The sequence below is a fragment of the Octopus sinensis genome, linkage group LG5 (genome assembly GCF_006345805.1).
Source record: "Octopus sinensis linkage group LG5, ASM634580v1, whole genome shotgun sequence".
Classification (NCBI taxonomy): Eukaryota; Metazoa; Mollusca; class Cephalopoda; order Octopoda; family Octopodidae; genus Octopus; species Octopus sinensis.
Genome location: NC_043001.1, coordinates 66784162 through 66807185, shown reverse-complemented (window position 1 = coordinate 66807185; position 23024 = coordinate 66784162). Strand labels below are relative to the sequence as shown.

Sequence of the window (23024 nt, the reverse complement as noted above, 5' to 3'; positions counted from 1 at the left end):
TATGTGTCCATAGCTTACACTTGGTGCATCTTATAGAGTTTCTACCTATGCCTTTTCTACAGATTGAGCCGGGCCATCTACCTGAAGGCGTTTGTGATTTGCCTGCCTTCCTACATATTAGGGCTTTGATTTTAGCTAAGTTGATTTTAAGGCCCTTTGATTCTAATCCTTGTCTCCACACTTGAAACTTTGCCTCTAGTTCTGATAGTGTGACTCAGCAATTAGAGCAAGGTCATCAGCATAGAGGAGCTCCCAGGGGCATCCTGTCTTGAATTCCTCCGTTATTGCCTGGAGGACTATGATAAATAGGAAGGGGCTGAGGACTGAACATTACTGGACCCCTACGTCTACCCTGAATTCTTCAGTGTACTCGTTGCCAACCCTCACCTTACTTACAGCGTCTCTGTACATGGCTTGCACAGCTCTCACTAACCATTCATCTATCCCTAGTTTCCTCATTGACCACCAGATAAGGGATCGGGGGACCCTTTCAAAGGCTTTCTCCATGTCAACGAAAGCCATGTACAGGGACTTATCTTTGGCTAGGTACTTCTCCTGCAGCTGTCTTACCAGAAATATGGCATCAGTGGTGCTCCTGGCACGAAACCAAACTGCATCTCATCCAAGCTGACTCTCTCCCTAATCAGTTGGGCTATGACCCTCTCCGTAACCTTCATTATCTGATCCAGTTTATTATTTTTTTTTTTCTTTACATAAATCATCAGAGCTGCCCTGTCTGAATGGTTGACTTTCTAGTCTTTCTAGCCCTTTATTGACTGGTCCAATGCCACAAACAGTATGTTCCGGTGTTGCCTTTTCTTTTATTGTGATCCTTGCTTTTGTTTTAGTGCAACAGCCTAATCCTTCCAAAAAAACATTTGGGAACAATTTAAAAAATTTTTGTCTCAGTTGTTCAACTTCATTCGAACTTCATACTGACTACATTTTCACAAAGAGCACTAATGGGAGCATCTCACATTTTAAATAAGTCCATGCATTTTATACCAAATAGGTTTAGTGATTTTTTTCCAACACAAATGATTGTCCTTTTCATTTCACCTTGAAAAGTAACATTGCAAATACATTCACTAATGAAATGGAATTTCTTTCCTGTAACACTATATGCTACTTTATTTGATTTAACTAATTTCAGTTTACCAATTTGTCACCATGTTTCTTTATTTATGATAGTGTTGTCACTACCCGCATCTAATTGCATTTTGACACTAGTAGTTTCGATTCTCACCTTCATGAATTTTTCTGTTCTTGTACAAACTTTTTTCTCTGATGACAATCTTTCTTTTTTCTCGTTTGGTCCAGTTTTCCATCATCTTAGTTTTGCAGAGTGTCTTAATGTATCCTGTGTGTGCAGAATGAAAACACTTTGCTTTTTTGAATGGACACTCTTTTCTCAGGTGCCTACCACCATATGCCATACATGGATTTATCTCCTAATGTGTATCATGGTTTTTGTGAAACACTTTATTTTGTTTTCCAACTCTTCCACACTGGTTTTATCTGTAGACAATCTCTACATTGAATTTCTTCTGTGATGTGCCTTACTTTTAATATCATATCATACACTTCTGGCAGTTTCTGGAAAGTTATATCCTGGTTCATTTCCAGCTCTACAAGAATTTTCATTCTGACTTCTGTGTCCTTTTTAGCCGTATGTCCCTGAGCAAAAATCAGACACTTAAACAAACCTGGAGTTAGTTTATCCAGTTTAAATCTCAAACACTCTCTGTTCACTCTACCTGCATATGTGGTAAAATCTTCGTTGTCACTTTTCTCCATGTTTAAACACTTCCAATGTGTGTTGAATAACAAAGTTTTTTCACTGAACATCTAACGTAAAATGTCAATTGTGTCCATGAAATTTATGTTAGAAACTTTTTAAGGTAATATAAAGTTACAGTATTTCTCATGCTTTATCGTTTTCGCCAGTTTCCTCAAAATTAGAAATGGTTTCATTTTATCCATCCAGTCTCGGCATTCTTTTTCGAAAATTTGTTCAAATCTTCAGTAATATGCCTCAAAAGTGATTCCTTCTTCTGGGTCATATTTTTATTGAATTTACTACATGGTTGGGTGAAAACATATTTTCTGGTTTTGTTACCAACTTCATTAGTTGCAGCATTTGTTGCTGTAACATTTATTGTTGTTCTTTGAGTTGTTGTTGTTGCAACTCAACTAAACCCTCTAACAAGTTTTCCATAATTTTACAGATTTTTCATAAAATATGTACAAGAAAAATGTTTGTTACTTCTCTGTTGAGTTTTTAATTTCTCTACATGAAAAATTTTTCGACATCGTCCATGTGAATTGTTTATTTTCTTGTGAAAAAAATTTTTTTCGATATTGTCCACATGAATTGTTTATATCCTTGTTACCACCGTTATAATGTGGATCCTCATCCACTTGTATATTGTTATCAGCACTGTAATATTCTTGTCATCACTATTATATTGTGGTGGTATCCTGCATCTTATTATCTTTGATTTGTCTATTGTACTATTGCTTATAGCCCTACAAGAACAACAACTTTGAAATGTCTACCTTGATGGTAACTCTAACTCATAACTGACACTGACTCCAACTGAGAACTCATGCAACGACTCTACTACTACTGACCTCCTACAACGACTTACTGTCTGACTTTATAGTGGCCTCTCATACCACTTTGTAACATGGGAAGGAGTGTGCCATTTTCACTACAACAGTTATATACCTCTATCCCCTCCTTCCGACTATCATAAGTATCAATTGATATCTCTCTGAATGGTCAACTTGTTGCTGGTCTTCTTGGTTTTCCTCCTCTAAATCATTTTTTAATCTCAAAGTAACCCTAATTTTGAAGACACTAATCACCAGTCAATGTTAGGAAGTAGATTGTTTACCTGGTAATAGTTTCCCATGACCAGACATGCTTTTACAGAAGACACCACTTGTATGATAATGACCTTTCATTTACAACTATCATGAAATGTCAAGGAGACACACCAAACACTTGCACACATACACATATGATGGGCTTCTTTATAGATTCCATTTATTAAATCCATTAACAAGGCATCGGTCAACCAAGGATTACAGAAGACACTGACCCACAGTATTGCACAGTAGGACTGAATCTGAAGCCATATGGTTGCTTGGTATGAGAACTTCTTTATCGTCCAATCATATTTGCACCTATAAATATTCAGTAATATATACATGCACACATACATGTAGTAAGTGAAGATGTGGCTGTGTGCTTAAAAAGTTTGTTTCCTACCCACATGGCTCCAGATCAGTCCCACAGCAGATATCTTGAACAAACGTCTCCTACAACAGTCCTTTACCAACCAAATCTTTTTGAATGAATTTAGTAGATAGAAACTAAAAGAAGCCTATCATATATCTGCTTTCCATTTGACCCATGCCAGCATGGAAAGAGTGGACGTTAACTCATGATGGAGATGATGTACAAGTATGTACGTATAAAAAAACTGGTTTGCATATATACATCCATTATTGTTTTTACTCACACAAATACTTAGAGACAAACAGACACAGTGGTGTTATACAAGCGGTTATCAAGATCTATATATAGAGACTATTAACAGCCATGTACGTATGTCAATATCTATACTAAATACTTTATTCATTGGTTCTTAGCCAATATCAGAAATATAATATCTTACTAAAGGAAAAAGGATGTTTATTTTTATTCTAATCTCACTTCTTTATTCTTTTTTCTTTATGTCTTTTTCTTTATATATCCTAAGTCAGCAACATAACAGATTTAAAAAAAAAAAACCTTTTTGCAGAATTTCCTTAAATAAGAACAGATGAATTCCCAGAAGTCTGTAAATGTAATGGAATGGCTAGATGAAAAGCTGCTTTTGTATACAATTCTTTACTTTATTATGTAATGTTTTAACATATGTTGATGATATAAAGATTAAGAAAAACAAAATTCATTCATTCAAAGAATAAAAAAAAACTCTGTAAAGATAATTTTTAAAGGAATTATTTATAGATATGTATTGTTATAAACAGAAACAAAACAATTTCGAAACATTTCTTAATAAGCAAGGGGGTTGGGATGGAATACCAGCAACAATCTCCATTGTTTCAAAAGCTAGCAGTAAAATGACTTACTAACTTTATACATCATTTGACTATTAATTTATAATTATCTTGTTGATTTTGAATTGTTTCTCACTTCAGTTAGGTTTTTTTCCCATTACAATTTCATTTAAATCTAAGTTGTATATTAATAGCAATATAAAACACCCAGGTACTATATTTAATCAACCTTACCAGAAAAATGAAAGGCAAAAATTGGTCTGGGTGGTATTTGAATTCAGAATTTAAGGAGCCATAAATGAATATAACAAGGTATTTTCTCTGATACCCTACAGATTCTGTCAGTATTACTTCATAATCACAGATAAATTTGAGATGAAGATTTAAAGAAGATATTACCAATAATTTAACTATTGGTGAGACTAACAACAGACATTAAGTCACAGTGTCACAGTACTATACAATACCTGTACCAATATTATTAGAACATAAAACTACCATAATAGCAGATATTATATGGAATACAATGAGTGGAGGCAGGTTGGTTCTAGAGTGGCAGTTCTGATGATGGACAATTTCATGCTGAACACACACACACATCTGATAGGCTTTCTACAGTTTCCTCCTACCAAATTCACTCACAAGGCATTGGTTGGCCCAGAGCTATGGTAAACACTTGTCTGAGGTACCAGACATTGGGACTGAACTAAAAACCATATGGCTGTGGCATGAACTTCTTAACCACACAGCTATGCCTGTACCAGTAAACACTGATTGAAATGCAAAATGAATAAATATTTGAATTCCTAATGCATCTATCCCTTACACAAACTGAGAGATGGACTTTGTATTATTGTACCTGTTATATATTAGATAGTGATGGCAAGATCTTGCCAGTCATGTGCGAACTTGACAGTCCGCCATCTATAGCAGAGCTCACCAAGGCTGTTGACTCCCTAGCAAGAAATAAGGCTCCGGGAAAAGACAGCATCCCCTCAGAGATCATCAAAGCCGGCAAAAACACCATCCTGCTTCGGCACCTTCATGAGCTTCTGTGTCAGTGCTGGGAAGAGGGTACAGTCCTTCAGGATATGCGGGATGCCAACATCATTACGCTTTACAAAAACAAAGGTGACCGTGGTGATTGTAACAATTACCGTGGTATATCCCTTCTAAGCACTGTTGGAAAGACCTTTGCCCGCGTTATCCTGGTCAGGCTACAACTACTTGCTTCTCGAATCTATCCGGAATCGCAGTGTGGCTTTAGAAGAAGCAGATCAACTATCGATATGATATTCTCCATATGCCAACTTCAGGAGAAGTCCAGAGAGCAGAAAATGCCATTATATATGGCCTTCATTGATCTAACAAAGGCTTTTGACTCGGTAAGCAGAACAGGCCTCTTCCTCCTGCTCCAAAAAATCGGATGTCCACCAAAGCTGCTGAGGATCATCAAGTCTTTCTATGATGACATGCAAGGCACCATACAGCACAACGGTTCAACATCAGCCACCTTCCAAATAAAAAACGGGGTAAAGCAAGGCTGTGTCCTCGCTCCTACATTGTTTGGCATCTTCTTCTCACTCTTACTTTCACATGCCTTTCAGACATCAGATGATGGAGTGTTTCTGCACAGTAGAAGTGACGGGAAACTGTTCAATCTCTCGCGCCTGCGTGCCAAGACCAAAATCAGAAACGTCCTGATCAAGGAGATGTTATTTGCTGATGATGCCGCTCTGGTAACACACACAGAAGAAGCCCTCCAAAGGCTCATTAACTGTTTTGAGCAAGCATGTAACGACTTTGGCTTAGCTATCAGCCTTAAGAAGACCAACATCATGGGCCAGGCTACATCGGACATCCCAAACATACATATTGGAGACCACAGATTACAAGAGGTGGAGAAGTTTACCTATCTGGGCTCTACCGTCACCTACAACCTATCCCTTGACGCTGAGCTCAATATACGCATTGGCAAGGCAGCTGCTGCGATGGCCCAACTCTCCAAACGGGCTTGGGACAACAATAAGCTGACCAAGACCACGAAAATGAAGATCTACCAGGCATGTGTACTCAGCACTCTACTGTATGGAAGCGAGACCTGGACACTATACACACGCCAAGAGCGTCGCCTAAACATCTTTCACTGTGCTGCCTCCGAAAAATCCTCCGCATCAAATGGCAGAATCATATCCCCAACAAAGATGTCCTCAGGCAAGCAAGAATACCAAGTATGTTTGCACTCCTCACACAAAGACGTATGAGATGGCTTGGGCATGTTAGCCGTATGAAAGATGGCAGAATCCCCAAGGACATACTCTACGGAGAGCTTGCTAGGGGTACTAGGTCTGTGGGTAGACCGATCTTACGTTACAGGGATGTTTGCAAAAGGGATATGAAGGCCTGCAACATCAATATTAGCGGTTGGGAGGCAGTCGCCGGCAACCGTGGAGAATGGCGACGTACAGTAAAAGAGGGAATACAAAAGAGTGACAGAGAGAGAGAGGAGAAATGGAAAGAAAGGAAGAGACATAAACAAGAGACTATGGCACTACAACCAGCCAGGAACAGTCTTCGCTACATTTGCGGTACCTGCCAGAGGGAGTGTTTGTCCAGGATAGGACTACACAGCCACAGCAGGAAATGTATCAGGACATGAAATATAAAAGCCGGACTAGACTACAAAAAAAAAAAAAAAAGATGCGCAACTCCATTGTCTCCCGAGACAGAAAGGATGCCAATACAAGTGATGGACTCTCCCATCAAAGACAACGTATGAGTGTTAAGCCTCTTGTCAAACAACTTGCACAAATGGTTTGTTTATAGTAATCAAATGTATGTGTTGTACATTAGCTCACTACCTCCATTAAATCAGCATTGTCTGAACAAGTGCAGTGTACTACACATCAGGTGTTGAAGTGATCGCAGAGCAACGTGAGATTAAGTGTTTTGCTCAAGAACACAACACACCACCCAGTCCAGGAATTGAAACCATGATCTTGCAATTGTGAGTGCAACACGCTTAACCACTAGGCCAACTGTCATAAAAAAAAAAGTAAGGATATACACAATGGTATTTCTACATAGTTACTTGAGCAACAAGAAATAGCAATCAAATTGCCCTCAAATCAAACCTACTGTTTTAAGAAAACGAAAGGCAACCAATATCACACTCAATGTCTGAATAGTAGAACTGATTATATTAATGGAGATTATGACTGATTATATTAGTAGAGATCATGATTATGCTAGATATTATACCTTAAGAGGCATATTTCTAAGGGGCTATGATGCTATTGACATTGCTCAATGATTCAATTAATACCAGATCATTTCAAATCACATGCAAGAGTTAAGACATATCATTGGACCTTTCAGTTTCTATAGTAACAGAGACAATGACGTGTACATTTCAACTGGTATGATAACAAAGATTGTGTTGTAACTTATACTGGATTATAACATTAGTCACAACAGCTGAGATATTGTGATAATGCCAACATTATCATCATCATCATCATTTAAAGTCCATTGTCCATGCTGGCATGGGTTGAACAGTTTGGCTGGGCTAGCAGACTGGAAGGCTGCACCAGACTCCAGTCTGATTTTGCATGGTTTTCTATGGCTAGATGCCCTTCCTAACACCAACCACTCCGAGAATGTAATAGATGCCTTTATGTGCCACCGGCATGGGTGCCATTGGTGTGACACTGGGGTGCATTTACATGCCACTGGAACAGGTGTCAATTTGCGTGACACCGGTATCTGCCATGACTGCGATTTTGCTCAGCTTGATGGGTCTTCTCAAGCATGACATAATGCCAAAGGTCTTGGTCACTGCCTCTGTGAGGCCCAACATTAACTTTTATTTGTTTCAGTCACACTGGAGCACTACCTTGAAGAATTTAGTAAAACTGATCAATCACAGTACTTATGTATTTGTAAAGCCTGCTACTTAGTCTATTGCTCTCTTTTGCCAAACTGTAAGAGGGATGTAAACAAACCAACACCAGTTGTCAAGCAGTGGTGGCAGGCAAAGGCAAAGCCAAACATGCGTGTGTCTATGTGCGCACGCACACACACGCATGCATGTGTGCACTACTTTCAGTTTCTGACTACCAAATCCATTCACAAGGCTTTGGTTGGCATCAGCTGTAGTAGAAGACAAGGTACTACACAGTGGGGCTGAACCTGAAACCATGTAGTTAGGAACAAAATTCTTACCAAGCAGCCATGTCTCTATCATTAATAAGAGACATAGTAGCAGAAGTTATGACACAACTTTTATTGAATCATTGCAACTGTCATAACATATTTTTATGACAGAACTGACTGTACATCACAATAATAGTCACAGAAGTAACCAATATTTCTCTACACAGCTATGACCTAACAACAGAAAATACGAATTTGATTTAATAATTAGTAATGAATCATAAATATGAATTAACATACATAAGATTAAGAAATTAATAATTTATTCTCTGAACCACAGATTCCCCACACATTACCTGAAATAAAATCTTGTAGTAAACCACCTATCACCCTATTTTTATATAGCTATTCTGTGACAGAAACACTTGAAGGGTTTCTGAAAAACCTGTGAGAAGATTTGAGCTGAGCATGACAAAATAGTAAGACATGCCTATCTATGATACAGAATGTGTGCTACTCTCTACAGGGAGTAGGGGAATGACTGTATTTGTGTGGTGAATTGTTCCATATCATACCTCATACCTAGTAACTTTTTCCAACACTGATAAACAAGATATGAAGCATTCTTAAATAACTTCCAATGAAATAAATACCACTTATATTGTTGGGCTTGATTTGATTTACTAAATAACCTTTCCTACATAATTTGGCTTGGTTCCTCAAACAGAATAATCTATAAGTGTGTAGATATGTGTTTGAGTGAATATTTGTGTATATATGTGCAAACATCTAATGTGTATGATTATGTATGTGTATGTGTTTATGCCTAAGTATATAATGCTTTTACTTATTTTAGTAATTCCCATACTGTAATTTTATAAATTCACATTCCAAATGCTTCATTATCACATTAAGGGTAGAGCATAGCAGAAATGGTAGCATGTCACACCAAAAAATTTTACAGTACCTACTCCCCACAAATTTCTGGCCTTGTGCCTAAATTAGAAAGAATTAGTATTATTATTATATGCATCTGATGAGTAAAGACATGTAACTTGTTGCTTCATAAAAATTTGTTTCTTTTAAAAATTATAAGATGGAAAAACCAGTTCTTTTTTCAGATATTTCCTTCAAAAACCCTTCTGGACTGTTTCTAGATGTCACTCTTATACTCAAACAGAACTAAAGTTGGTCATTTTAAGATATTTTAAACAAATTTATTGACATTAAAACTAAAATGATGACAAGAAATGTAGACAACACCCTATTTAAAGAAGACAAAGACACAACTGAACCAAAGTAGGAACAAAAGAGAAAATAAACCAAGATATTTTGCAGCAGAAAACACATTCTTTGATGGAGATAATGATATTTCTTTAGACGTGTTTACATGTCTCTCTCCTTAATAACAGACATAGCAGCAATACTTTTGGCATTTACAACAACACTCACACAAGTGAAAATGTTAGTGGCAGAAGTTTTGCCAACATTACCGCTACATGGAGGCAATTTTTAGACGTAAGTAGAATCCAGTTGGAGAAAGTAGTTTGGCAGTGGTAGGTATATTACAAAAGAGTATGTCTCCCTACTTGAGGAATTTTTCAGCATAATACCTGGATGAGAGTTAAAGGTATTAGCGATAACACTGACCCTCTGACTTGTCACCTTTGTAGCACAATATGGGCCAGTTGTGAGTGTAGAAGTGACATAAAATGTAATCATGAGGGGTCAAGTATAGACTTTTAAATTTTAATGACCACCTCTGAAAACTACAGAACTATTCCAGAGCTGTAGCTCTTTGTGATAAAAAAAGGGGCAATGATATTGGCCATGCAGAACAAAAAGCTATTGCACTTGTGGCAGTCAAAGACATATGAAGGGTTTTTGTCATGAGAAAAGAAAGGTTGAGAAAAATAGAATGTGGTAGACAAAAGGGGGATTAACAACAACAGCAGCAGCAGCAGCAGCAGCAAGAATTGGAGGCTGCTGTTCCAACAACAGCATGTCAGAGCCAAAGAAATGGAGGTAGAGATTGTCTTGTTCTTGAACCTGGAAGTAGATGAAGCAGAAGGCCCATCTCCCAGTGGTACCATCCCAGCCTATTTTCTTACAAGAATATGGAGATTAGTAACAGATGGATAAGAAGGGTAGGAAAAGAAAAAGAGAGAAAAGAAGGACGAGTGAAGATAGAAGACATGTAGGATACTGGAAAAGAAACCTGACCCACTGTAACTCAATAGGAAAACCATGGACTGTGTATTTTGATGTTTGACTTGTACATGTTGATGGGGTGTAAGTTGGATGATAGTACCTGAAATGCCTTCAAGACAGAATGATTTTTGATAGCAACTACACTGATGGTCAACACACAGTCATAGGTCTATTCCTGCCAAATGTCAGGTTCTTCAATAAGTAGTCAGCCAAAAAACTGATTACAGGTGTCCATATTCCAGAATATAATGAATGTCAGGAGAAAATGTGTTGTGCTGTGACCAGACTTAGCTTCTGAGACATGTTTCCAATACAGTGAATGGCAAGTGGACAGTAGCATGAGCTAGAGCCAGCCTAGCTTCTAGCACATTGTACTGTATGTGCACATGTGTGAACATATTAAAAATGATTAGGCAAAAACACAATAATTAAAATATAAAAGTATAATTTTAAAGAACAGGAAAAACCAAGTAACCCAGCCATGTAGAGATGAAAACTCTAGTTAAGTCAGGTCAAAGTGAGCCGTGTTACTGTCCACTTTACTTCTTCCCTTGTTTTTATCACGGTTTGCTTTGTTCATCTCTACAAGCTTTGTTTCTTTTATTATTATTATTATTAATGACTGTTACTGTGCTGGGCAAAATGTTTAGTGGCATTTCATCCATCTTTACGTTCAGAGTTCAAATTTCACCAACTTTATCTTTCATCCTTCGGGGGTCAATAAAAGAAGTACCATTTAAACACTGGTGTCAATGTCATCAACTTAACCCTTCCTCAAAAATTGCTGGCTTTATGCCAAAATTTGAACCTATTAATACTATTATTGTTGATTTTATTTGTTATTATTATTATTATTTATTTTGTCTGTCTTCATGTTCTGAGTCAAATGCCACCAAGGTTGACTTTGCCGTTTATCCTTTCTGGGTCGATAAATTAAGTACCAGAGAAACACTGGGATTGATGTAATTGACTAGCCCTCTCCCCCAAAATAGCTGCCTTGTGGCAAAATTTGAACTCATTATTACTATTAAGGCAGCAAGCTGGGTGAAATGTTTAGTAGCATTTTGTCTGTCTTCACATCCTCATTTAAAATTCTGCTAAGGTTGACTTTGCCTTTCATCCTTTCAGGGTCAATAAAATAAGTACCAGTTAAGTATTGGGGTCACTGAAATTGACTTTCCCTTTCCCCAAAATTTTAGACCTTGTGCCTATAGTAAAAAGGATTATTATTATTATTATTATTATTAATTAATTAATTAACTGTTAATATTTTTAATGTAAAGTTAAATTAATAATTGTATGAAGTGATTTGATATGATATGAGATAAATAGAAACAGGCTTTGATCATAGATCAGTTCAATAAGGGCCATTTTGAGAACCAAGTTCAAACTGGATTAGTACAATGTCTATCCAAATATATCAACAACCAGAAAATGAAGAGGAAACCTTATGACTGAGTAGACACAACTTTTCTTTTTGATATTCCAGACAATTCCAAATTCACTAAATGTCATCTATCCATATATAATGCACCTCATTAACACACACAGATGAAAGAAAGATCACAAAAAAGGCAGGTGTAAATTCCAGTGTCAGAAACATTATTTGTCTGAAACACATGGTTGCATTCTTTCCCAAGAATGGTTATTCACAAGAGAATTTCACAAAAATTTATTGAGAAACTAAGTAGACAATAAACAATGTAAAAAAAAATATTCAACTAAAATTCTAGAAAAATAAATTTAAGAAAGAAATTTAATATTGTGTTTAAACAGATGGAATAAGGCAGGTGTTTATAACTAAAGGTGGTAGGAAGTAAGGTTAATACAAATGAAAAGGAGTAGGGTTTAACTAGTAAAGTGGGAGGAAGTACAGATATAACTAATGTGAGGAAGGAGGTAGATTGTAACTAGTAATAAAAGATAGCTTAATCAGTGGTGGGGGTGGGTTAAAGTTGTGGTGGAGGAGAGCTTTAACTTGTGGGTGAGATGTTAAATATATGCTGATAGAAGCACTGGGAGAAATAAACCTGTCTGGAACAGAAGTTGATGGCAGAAAGTGAGCCAAACATGATAATCATCACCAACAGCCACAACAGCAGTAGTAGCAATAACAACAACAGCAACAATAACAACAGTAGCCAACATTACAGTAACATTTAGTGGGAGGCATGATATTAATCTAGTTTAATAAGAACAACTGTTGTCTTGAATTAATTAACTTGTTAATTATGCAAGATTAAGATTTTGGGGGGTTATTATGGTAGGGCGGCAGTTGTTTAGCAGAGGGTAACAAATAGTGCTGGAGTATGTTAGCAACGAGGAAGAGGAGGAGGAAACAGAATAGATGTAGGGGAGGGTGTAGAGAAACTTGCTGCAATATAAGAATGGAGATACAGGGGGAAGACATAATGATAGTAATGAGTGAAGACAGTTAAAATGATCACATTTGTAAGGTACATGGAGTCTCTTCATTCAACAAATGGCAAACAAGGAAACCACTAGAAATGGCAGAAATTACCTCAAACTATATCCTACAGTCTCAAGTACAGTTACATTGGAGAAAGCAGCTTTTACATACTTGGGATCTGTTCTTGGTCCCTTTTTGTTTGTTACATTCATTAATGACATAGATGCCAACTTAAAGAATGCCACAGTGCTGAAATATGCAGATGACATGAAGCTGTACACAGATCCTGAACACTATAGATCTTTTCTGAAATCAGACCTGGATACAATGCAACAATGGATCACAGACTGGCAACTCAAGCTGGCTGTGGACAAGTGTATCACCATGCATTTTAGGAAGAAAAACCCAGTGTTCACACACTCTGTCCACAACACTAATATCAAGAAGTCTTCTTGTGAACTTGACCTGGGCATTACTGTCAGCAGTAATTTGCACGGGACAAAGCACATCTCTAAAATTATCAAGTAGGCTGAGGGTGTATTGGCATCACTCAGCAAGACTTTTGTCAGCTGCTCTCCAGCTATCTTTTTAAGGTTGTATATGACTATGGTGTGGCCACATTTGGAATTTGCATCACCAGTCTCAAACCCCTATCTTGCTCTGGACATTGACCTCCTGGAAACTGTTCAGAGATGTGCAACCTAGCGAATACCCTCCATCAGGCATCTACCATACTCCGAACGCCTTGCTTTCCTAGGCATAGATACATTGAAGCTCTGACATCTGGCAACTGACTTGGTAAACACCCATAAAATTATTAACCTTGAGCCTGTTTTTGAGCTCCATGAGTCTAACACATGTGGGCATGCCTACAAAGTCAGAAAACAGCACAACTCCCATGACTTTCAGAAACTTTTGTTCACACTCAGACATGCTGTGACTCCATAGATACAACCCTTCCCACTAAACCAAACAATAAAAATTAAAAGGTCAGTTAACTGCCTAGTGGATCCCTTATAGACAGATTATTGTTGTCGGTTAGCCCTAAGTCAGCCATGATTGAGCAAACCTATGATCAAAGGCATTCCAGCCATGACCATTCAATCATTTTAACAATAATAGTAATGAAATTAATGTGTATATTGCTCAGGTGCACTACTTCTCATCAAAGGTGCATGTATAGTATTTAGAATTATGTACATAAGTCAGGAAAGTGAAGAATATATGAGTCATGATATACATGTGTGCATGCATATGGAGCTCTGGGGGATATCAGGTGTAGTGTTGGAAAATTTCAGGAAGCATGGAAATTTTAAAGGATGCAATGTTTCGGCAACTAACAACTGGTGCTGATAGTTTGTTCCATGCTTCAGCATGTCTGAGTGTGAAAAAAAGTTTTGGGTCTGGAGAGACTGACACAAGGCTGAAAAAATAACAAAGGCAGGGAGGAAGTCCCAGAGGGGAGATGTTCTGAGAAAGAAGGATTGGGCGTACTGATTAGTGAGGCCCCTAAGTGGAGAGGGAATCAATATGGATAATGGGAGGAAGATGGAGAGGAACTGCCAAATATTCCTCAAATCTTGCCTTGTGTCTTAAAAATGGAAGGTTACATTGGATAATTTATTCCTAGATACACTATGTGAAAGACGGGACAGTCATAACGAGTATATCTTTGAACAAGGTTTTTTTGCTCAATCAGAACTGACCTGGAGCTAAACAATATCAAGGTAAAACACACTTTTTACAGATGACACTGTATGATAATGACACCTGTACTAATTTGAATAGGAGAAGTAATGGCCATAATTGCTTTTAAGATATAGGCTGAAGGACAGTGTAACTGAGAGGGGTTAGTATGGATGTTATTAGTGACTAGAGAGAAAACAAGTAGAGTGGTTCAGAGTGATGTAAAGAGAGGATGAGATATAGTTGTCGCTGATGTTGCTGTTGTTGTCTACAACGAAAACAGTCCTGATCAATATCTACAGTCACTGATATATCTGTCATCAAGCTGTATAGTTACTGATATATCTCTAATTTATCTCTATGGTTACTGATCTATAGACATTGAGGTTTCTATAGTCTCCTGAAATCACTTATGTTTCTCTGATCTCTGTAGTCTCTGCTACTTCTGTGTCCTCTCTCACAGAAAGACAAAATTTCTGATGAAGTTAGCAGAATGATGTAAAATGATGTTACTGGTGTAGGGGATGTGATTGATGTGAAAGGTAATGATAGATCAGTTTGTAAATACCAAATATTTCAGTATGAAACAGCTAAAATGAGTTCAATGATAGGAATCAAACTAAAAACATTGGTTTACACTCCAGTTAATGAGAACTCTGACAAAATATATTAAATTAAATTAACCTTGAGCCAGCCTTGTTGGTTTGGTAATAATGACACCATCCAGGGCACACATTTTTGCAATAGGGTATAATGTGATGATATTGTTTTTGTTTTCAATGAAGCAATGTTCACTTTCAACTCCAGTCCCCTGTATGACAATATCTTGAAGAGTGGTAGCATCACTGGTTCCAATTTTGGTGATACCTAAAGAAATACACAACAGAAATTCCAATTAATTCCAGACACAGAGAAAAATATTCATTTCATTATTTTATGTTATTTAGATTGGGTTTTGCAATTTTATAAACAACTGACACAAGAAAGAGTCACAAGATCAGGTCACCGACAGAGATTTTACCCTTTAGCATTCAGATTAGTCTGTCAAATGCAATGCTTAATTACTCACATTGTTCGGACTTATTCACACAATATTTTGTAGCTTCAAGATTTTGTGACTGTTTAACTTTAGACTGACTTTGTAAGATAGGGTGTGAGAGGCTAGATCTGGCCAGTTTGAACATAAAACAGGTAGAATATTCTGGCCAGGTATGGCTTGTTTAACTGCCAGAAGGTTAAGGGAGACATCAGTTCATTTCACGCAACAGTGTAAAGAAACAATGATTAAGTCAATTAATAATGAGATTAATGAAGGTTATGATGATGATGAGGAAGAATCCTTTTTAATTGTGCAAATTTAATCCATTCATAAACTGTTCCTTAACACATGGCCAAATCCTTCTCCACTCACTAGTTTTGGATGCATTTTAATTGAATAAACATGTACAGATCCTTGGCTGTCTGTAGTAGCCTTCACTGTGTTGCAAACGTTTCCTCTCCTCTTAAGTCTTGTTACTACAGATGGTCATCAGCTGATATACAAAAATAACGTCAGTCTGATCAATGTAACAAGTGTGAAAGACACTGACCAAGTAACCTTTAGCTACATCAATCTCACTTGTGTACAAGGACCATTGCAGGATGTACTGACCCTCTTCACTGCATTAATTTGTAATAAAAAAAGTTTTAAAAATTTTTTGGGAATTGTATTACTAGAATTTCTTACGTGAAAAAAATAAGGAAAAACTTATAGTTTAGATTCTAAAGATAAAACCTAGGTGAAAAATATTATTAGTATTTTGAAAAATTAATTTATATGAAAAAATAAAACAAAACAAACAATCTAATTTTCATATCACGATATTACCACACGATATATCACGATATTGCCACACTATAGCATCATCTTTAACAATTTATAGAGACGTTGATAATATTTTTGAAAGAAAGTTTAAGTTTACTCCAATATAAGTAAAAGAGTAAAGAGTATAAACAATAAAAGCCTTACTTTGTTGTAGCCTTCAAATAACACAACTTGAAAGTTTATGAAAATATTTTGAGTAAGATTTATTTAGCAACTTAATTTTTTTTTTAATCAGAAGATTAAATCTGAAATTAAAATTTTAAATTAATGCACGCGTTTTTAAAATAAAATGTACCCAAAACCAGATTTTCGATTTAAAAAAAAGTGGGCGACTACGCACATGGGAGATAATTCAATAATTTTTCATTGAGTAAAACATAGTTACTCCCCTTCTAACATAAGGTTCTAGGTAAATTCCACCGCGGTAATTCCACCACGGAAAATTCCACCAGGTAAATTTCACCATAGGTAAATTCCACCGCGGTATATTCCACCGCGGTATATTCCACTCATGGACAGACTCCCAGTATAAGCTGCTCGCGCTAATAATCACCGTGGTCAGTTTCTCTAGACCGTGAGTCAATACCTATGTTATTTAATCTGTCTTTCAAGTCTTAAGGAGAGAGAGACAGAGAGAGTGAGAGACAAACCGAAGAGAGAGAGAGAGAGAATGTGTCTGAAGGTGAGATAGAAAATAACCTTTATAATCCACTTGAATTGAGATGGGATCATTTTAATGTATTCCCATCAAGCAAGAATCTATGAAAAAGACTCATCACACAATTTCAAAAATAATATAATTTGAGATAAAGAAAGAAAAGATTAAATTTTAGTACACATTTTATTATAACAATAGGATAAAAAATAACAGCGAGTACATTGTGAAGCAGAGTTAGGATAGGAAAGTTTAATTTATTAAAAGAAAATTTCTTAGGACAAATTGTGTGCAATACAAATAGGAGAGAGTTTACATTTTGATATTCCTGAATTAGCTTCTTTAGTCGTACATCAATAATTTGATAGGTCTTCTGTCGAATGTGTGCAATTTTTGTCTGGCTTAATCCTTCCTCAGCTTTAAGGGAAGTACATAGTTTCCACAAATTTGGATGTGTGGATGTTAGTGATGAGCACAAGGCATTGTTGAACCCTTCTAAAGAATTATTTGATCTTGGTAAGTCCTTTAGGATGCGATCACTTACATTCCAGAGTTGTATAGGAAAATGTGGGATTTCTCTTTGCTGACGAGAATCGCAACCCCTTACAATCCCAATCTCTTAATAGCTGAAAAACTCAGAATGGATGTCTTCATCATCAGACAAATCTTCAAATACATTGACAACGTCTTCAAATGGTAAAAATGCTAAAGCACAAAAGCACTTAATTTTAAGCTGAAAACTTTCATCTGTGTTGTATCTCATACTCTCACCAAGTGCACATATCTTCTGCCAACAAGACTGTCCGAGATGAAAAACACACGCAACTACTTCTGAATACGGAAATGGAGAATCAAATACATTATCGAGAGCTTTTTCAAAGTCCATGAGACAGGTTACATACAGGTTGACAATTTGGTCTTAAATCACGCACAGAAGACAGAAGATGATGATATGAGGCTTCTTTTCTGTTGGGAAGGCAAATAGTTGGGGCAGACAAGAACTTCCAGTGATGATGTATAGTGTCACTAACTGACTCCACGAACTAGGAGATACATTGAAAGTGCCATAACAGGCCCAATTCTTAGAGCTTTCTACATCATCCAAGCCTTTTTCTGAGTCAAAAACTAAAATTCTGTCTGGATCATCAATGCCACAGTCAAAGACCAAAAACAAGGACCCATCTTCTAAATATTTAACTGTATCAGGAATTTCAAACCCTGACATACAAATTCGACGTGCTGGAATCCCTGATCTAGTTATCTATGTTACGTGAAAGTCCTGCTCTAGTTATCTACGTTATGTGAAAGTCCAGAGATGGTTTGCAACCATGATTTTGTTTCCTCATTGAGATTTTGTACAGCAGTAGGAATTAAAGATCTAGTCTTTCTCATTCACAAAATAAGCACCACCACCCTTAATTTTGCTCAGACTGCTTTCAATTTTGGTTTATCGATACAACTCTGAATTTTGATTACAATCAACCAATTACTTTATCTTGTAAATTAAAGAATTTGATGTTATTTGGAATTAAAGTTGGGAAATGTGGGTAATTTTAGCCAATCAACAGACAGTGTAACATTAGCAACTTGTTACCATAACAACCGCATGCTGTGTTGTGGTTCACTGTTGTCTGTACCGCTGTTGTCTATGTTGATTTTTCACACTTGATTCTTCACACCACGAGATTCTTTTCACCCGCATATTTTGTTTTAATTTTTCTACATTAGTATATTACATAATTTTCTCTTTGTGTGTTAGTATTTTTCAGTGTGATAGTATTCTTACATATTTTTCATTTCCTATATCATTGGGACTCATTGACTCACATGGCTAGATTTATGATTTCACTAGGTTAATTCTATTCATAGAAATTCAAACTAGCAGTATCTCTTAAACTGCTAGCTTTACATTTCAACAGCTTAACTGAAATTTAGTCCACATAACAGGAACTGAGAAGGATATCATGGAACAGAGAAACTGTGGGTGATACAGATAATTTGACATTATTTTTGAATTCTGCATGCAAAAACGTTTAAGATATAGGTATTCTTCTCTTTGGGACAAATTCTTTGTTGATCAGTGTTATTCTTATCGTAGTTTAAAAATCCAAGCATGAAAATGTTACTCAACTTTGGAGTTTTGGAGACAGACGTCACCTTTCACACACACACACATGCACTTCATCATCATCATCATCATCGTTTAACGTCCGTTTTCCGCGCTAGCATGGGTTGGACAGTTCAACTGGGGTCTGGGGAGCCAGGGGCTGCCCCAGGCTCCAGTCTGATCTGGCAGTGTTTCTACAGCTGGATGCCCTTCCTAACGCCAACCACTCCGCGAGTGTAGTGGGTGCTTTTTACGTGCCACCTGCACAGGTGCCAGAGGGGTCTGGCATCAGCCACAATCGGTTGGTGCTTTTTTATGTGCCACCGGCACAGAAGCCAGTCAAGGCGGTGCTGGCATCGGCCACGTTCGGATGGTGCTTTTTATGTGCCCCCGGCACAGAAGCCATTTCTTTGTATGATTGTTCCTTAATTATTTTTTCTCCCTTGTGTTTTTTGTATTCATTGACATTATTGATATTATTTTTTATGCATTCTTTTTTTATTTCCATAATATTGTAACTAATATAATAATAATTTCACTTATGGTGAAATTTACCATGGTGGAATATACCGTGGTGAAATTTACCTGGTGGAATTTACCAGTTACCATTTCGACTATAGATGCAAGGTCAGAAATCAGGAGATTAGTTGATTACATTGACCCCCAGTACTTGACCAGCATTTTATTTTATCACACCCCACTCCCCGAAGGATAAAGACAAAACTGATTCCAGCAGGATTTGCGCTCAGTGCATAAGGAACCAAAATAAATACCGTATGGAATTATTAGATTATTCATGAGAACTGCACATTGTAGTTTAGACTAAATGGCTGAGTATTATTCCAGAGACATTTGTACTCCTAATATCATTCAGGCAAAATCAGTATGATACTGCATGTGACAGATGGGCTCCATAAAACCCAAAGTTCATTTTTTGAATAATAATAATAATAATAATAATAATAATAATAATAATAATAATAATAATAGCAGCAGCAGCAGTAGCAGTAGTAGTAGTAATTCTTTATGAAGACTGTCACATTTGTGGGGAAGAGAGCTAGCCGATTACATCAACCCCAGTACTTGACTGACACTTATTTTATCGAACACAAAACAATGAAATGTTAAGTTGACCTCGGCAGAATTTGAACTCAGAATGTAATGGGTTAGAAGAAATACAAAACATTTTGTTCAAAGCTCTAACAGTTGTGCCAGTTGGCCACCTTAACAACAATAATACTCTTTTCTTCTATAGGCACAAGGCCTGAAATGCTGGAGGAGGAAGCTAGTCGATTACATCAATCCCAGTGTTCAACTGGTACAATTTAGGTCCTAACTGTCAAATGATGAAGAACCATCCATACATACATCCATGTGAGTGTGTGCACGTGCGTGCGTGCATGTGTAGTATGGTGCTTTCCATTTCCAAGTTAATATTTTCTGCCAACAGTCACTTTCTCTCATTTATAGTTGGGTCACTTCACTCAACTCTTTACACATACTACCACATAGAATTGGGTTCTTTACCTCATTACCAGTTTCTATTCCCTGTTGGAACTGATTCTGTTATGTCAGTGGTTTTATGCAAATTATGTAACGGGTTGGGAGGTGGAGTTGGGGATTGAGAATGAAGAAACAGTGTACAGAGGAGAGCCGGGGGGGGGGGGGGCTGGAAGAAATGAATTGGAAGTAAAATAACATGAAACAGAACAGATGTCAATAAGACAAGAGTCAGAGGGGTGCAAATAGAGAGATAGTGTAGGAAGTTGAACAAACCAGGGAGAGAGGGAGAAACAAAAAGAGAGTTGCAAGAATAGTAGAGGAATGGGTTGAAGAAAATCGAATAACAAAGGTAGAAATATGATGGGGGAAGGAATCAGAATGTGCGTGGGGTGGGGGTGATAAAAGAAGTAAGTGTCCCCAGGTGACAAACTTGAGATACAAATACGACTTCTCACTTTATAGAGAGATTTTTTTAATAGAAACATTGACATTTTATGGCTAGTGAATTTATCCCATCCATCAGATGCATTACAATCAAGGCATGAACACCATAACACACACTTTCCACTTCCATCTAATACTCCATGCTTAATTAGAAAATAGTGTTTCTAATTTAGACACAAGGCTAGCAATTTTCTGAAGTGTGGTTTAGTCAATACTTCAATCCCAGTACTTGACTGGCACCTTATTTTATGGGAGGACGAAAGGCAAAGACAACTTCATAAAAACAACAGTCCTTCATATTATAGATACAAGGCCTGAAATTTTGGGAGAAATATCAATCCCAGTGCTTGACTGGTACTTAATTTACTGAGCCCAAAAGTTAACCTCAGCAGAATTTCAACTCAGAATGTAAAGACAAAGGAAATGTCACTACGCATTTTGTCAAGCAAGCTAATAATTCTACCAGCTTGCCACCTTAACAACAATAATAGTCATAATAATAATCCTTTCTTATTTTAGCACAAGGCCTGCAATTTTGAGGAGTCAGAAAGTGAATTACATCGACCCCAGTGCTCAACTAGTACTTATTTTATCTACTTTGAAAGGATGAAAGGCAAAGTTGATCTCAGCAGCATTTTGTCCAATGTGCTACTGATTCTGCCAGCTTACCACCTTAATAATAATAAGTTTCAAATTTTGGCACAAGGCCAGCAACTCCAGGGAAGGATAAGTCAATAACATTGACTTTAGTGCTCGACTGGTACTTATTTTATTGACCCTGGTGGCATTTGAAGACTCTACATTCAAATGTTGTCACAAAGCATTTATTCTGGTGCAGTAAATGATTCTGCCAGTTTGCTGCCTTTTTTAAAAATCCAATCAGATACAAAGGGTCAGAGCATGAAATTGTGACACAAACCCACATCTCCTGTAAGCATGACAGACATTCTACCAATAGATCAAAGCAATCATTCAATAATAATAACAACAACAACAATGGTTTCTGATTAGGCATAAAACTAGCAATTCTAAAGGGAATGGTTGTGTCAATGCCATCATCCAGTATTTGATTGGTATTTATTTTGACCCTAGAAGGATGAAAGTAAATATACAAGTAGTGTTATATTCTGTTATTATTCCTCCCAGGTAAATATTACACAGTTAATATTAACATACTAAAAATGTTAGATTAAACATGCTTCTAAAATATAACTGACATGATTGTACTTGACATGTCCATCTCCACCCTTCCAAACAATCTTTATATAATTTGACTTCATAAGTCAAATTATTTTACCATTCATTATTTATTGTAGAGGAAGAACACAAAACTCTCAATATCAGACAATTGTTATTAATACTGTTAGATATTTTATCCTAGCTGAAGAACATCGGAACTACAAAGAAAGTAACTGGAAAGCAAAATAGCATCCAGTTACTGCACTGCCAAGATTTAACTTTGGTCATTCTTCCTGTCATTTTCAACCCAATCTGGGGGATTCTATCAAAGAGTTCTTTTATTGGTAAAGACCAATATTTTGTTCTCATATAATTCTTTATGTCCATGCTTCCACTACATTTGCATGGTTATACGCTTTAATAAACCTGTACCTCCCTTAGAACAACCAAATGTTCAATTCTTGTTCATAAATTACAAGTCAGATCCTATTCTCACAATTCCATGAGTACCATTTTACAGACATTTACCTGACTGTCAAGAATTAATACTTGTAAACTCAATACTGCAAATTAGATATTCTTCGGGCTTAACTAATGATTACTTTGTTCTTCTTTAATATAACTGAAACCCACATTAGGGTCTTAAATGTCATACTTACCTGGATTACCAGAAAATTGAGTTTAAAAACCTAAGAGATACTCTTTTATTTGTTTCAAGAGTTTAGTTAAACAAATC

General features: G+C 36.7%; 1 protein-coding gene across 10 annotated transcripts in view; it reads right to left on the bottom strand.

Moving 5' to 3' along the window:
* LOC115211639 (pleckstrin homology-like domain family B member 1) overlaps window positions 1-23024 on the bottom strand; it is a 487008-nt gene that overhangs the window by 231975 nt on the left and 232009 nt on the right. For all 10 annotated transcript variants that reach the window (XR_004999075.1, XR_004999074.1, XR_004999079.1 and 7 more), the window contains exon 5: window positions 15221-15403. Coding sequence is in view for 3 of the 10 variants with exons in the window: in XM_036502721.1 (XP_036358614.1) it covers window positions 15221-15403 (183 nt within the window). In the remaining 7 variants the exon portion in view is untranslated. The remainder of the gene's footprint in view (window positions 1-15220; window positions 15404-23024) is intronic.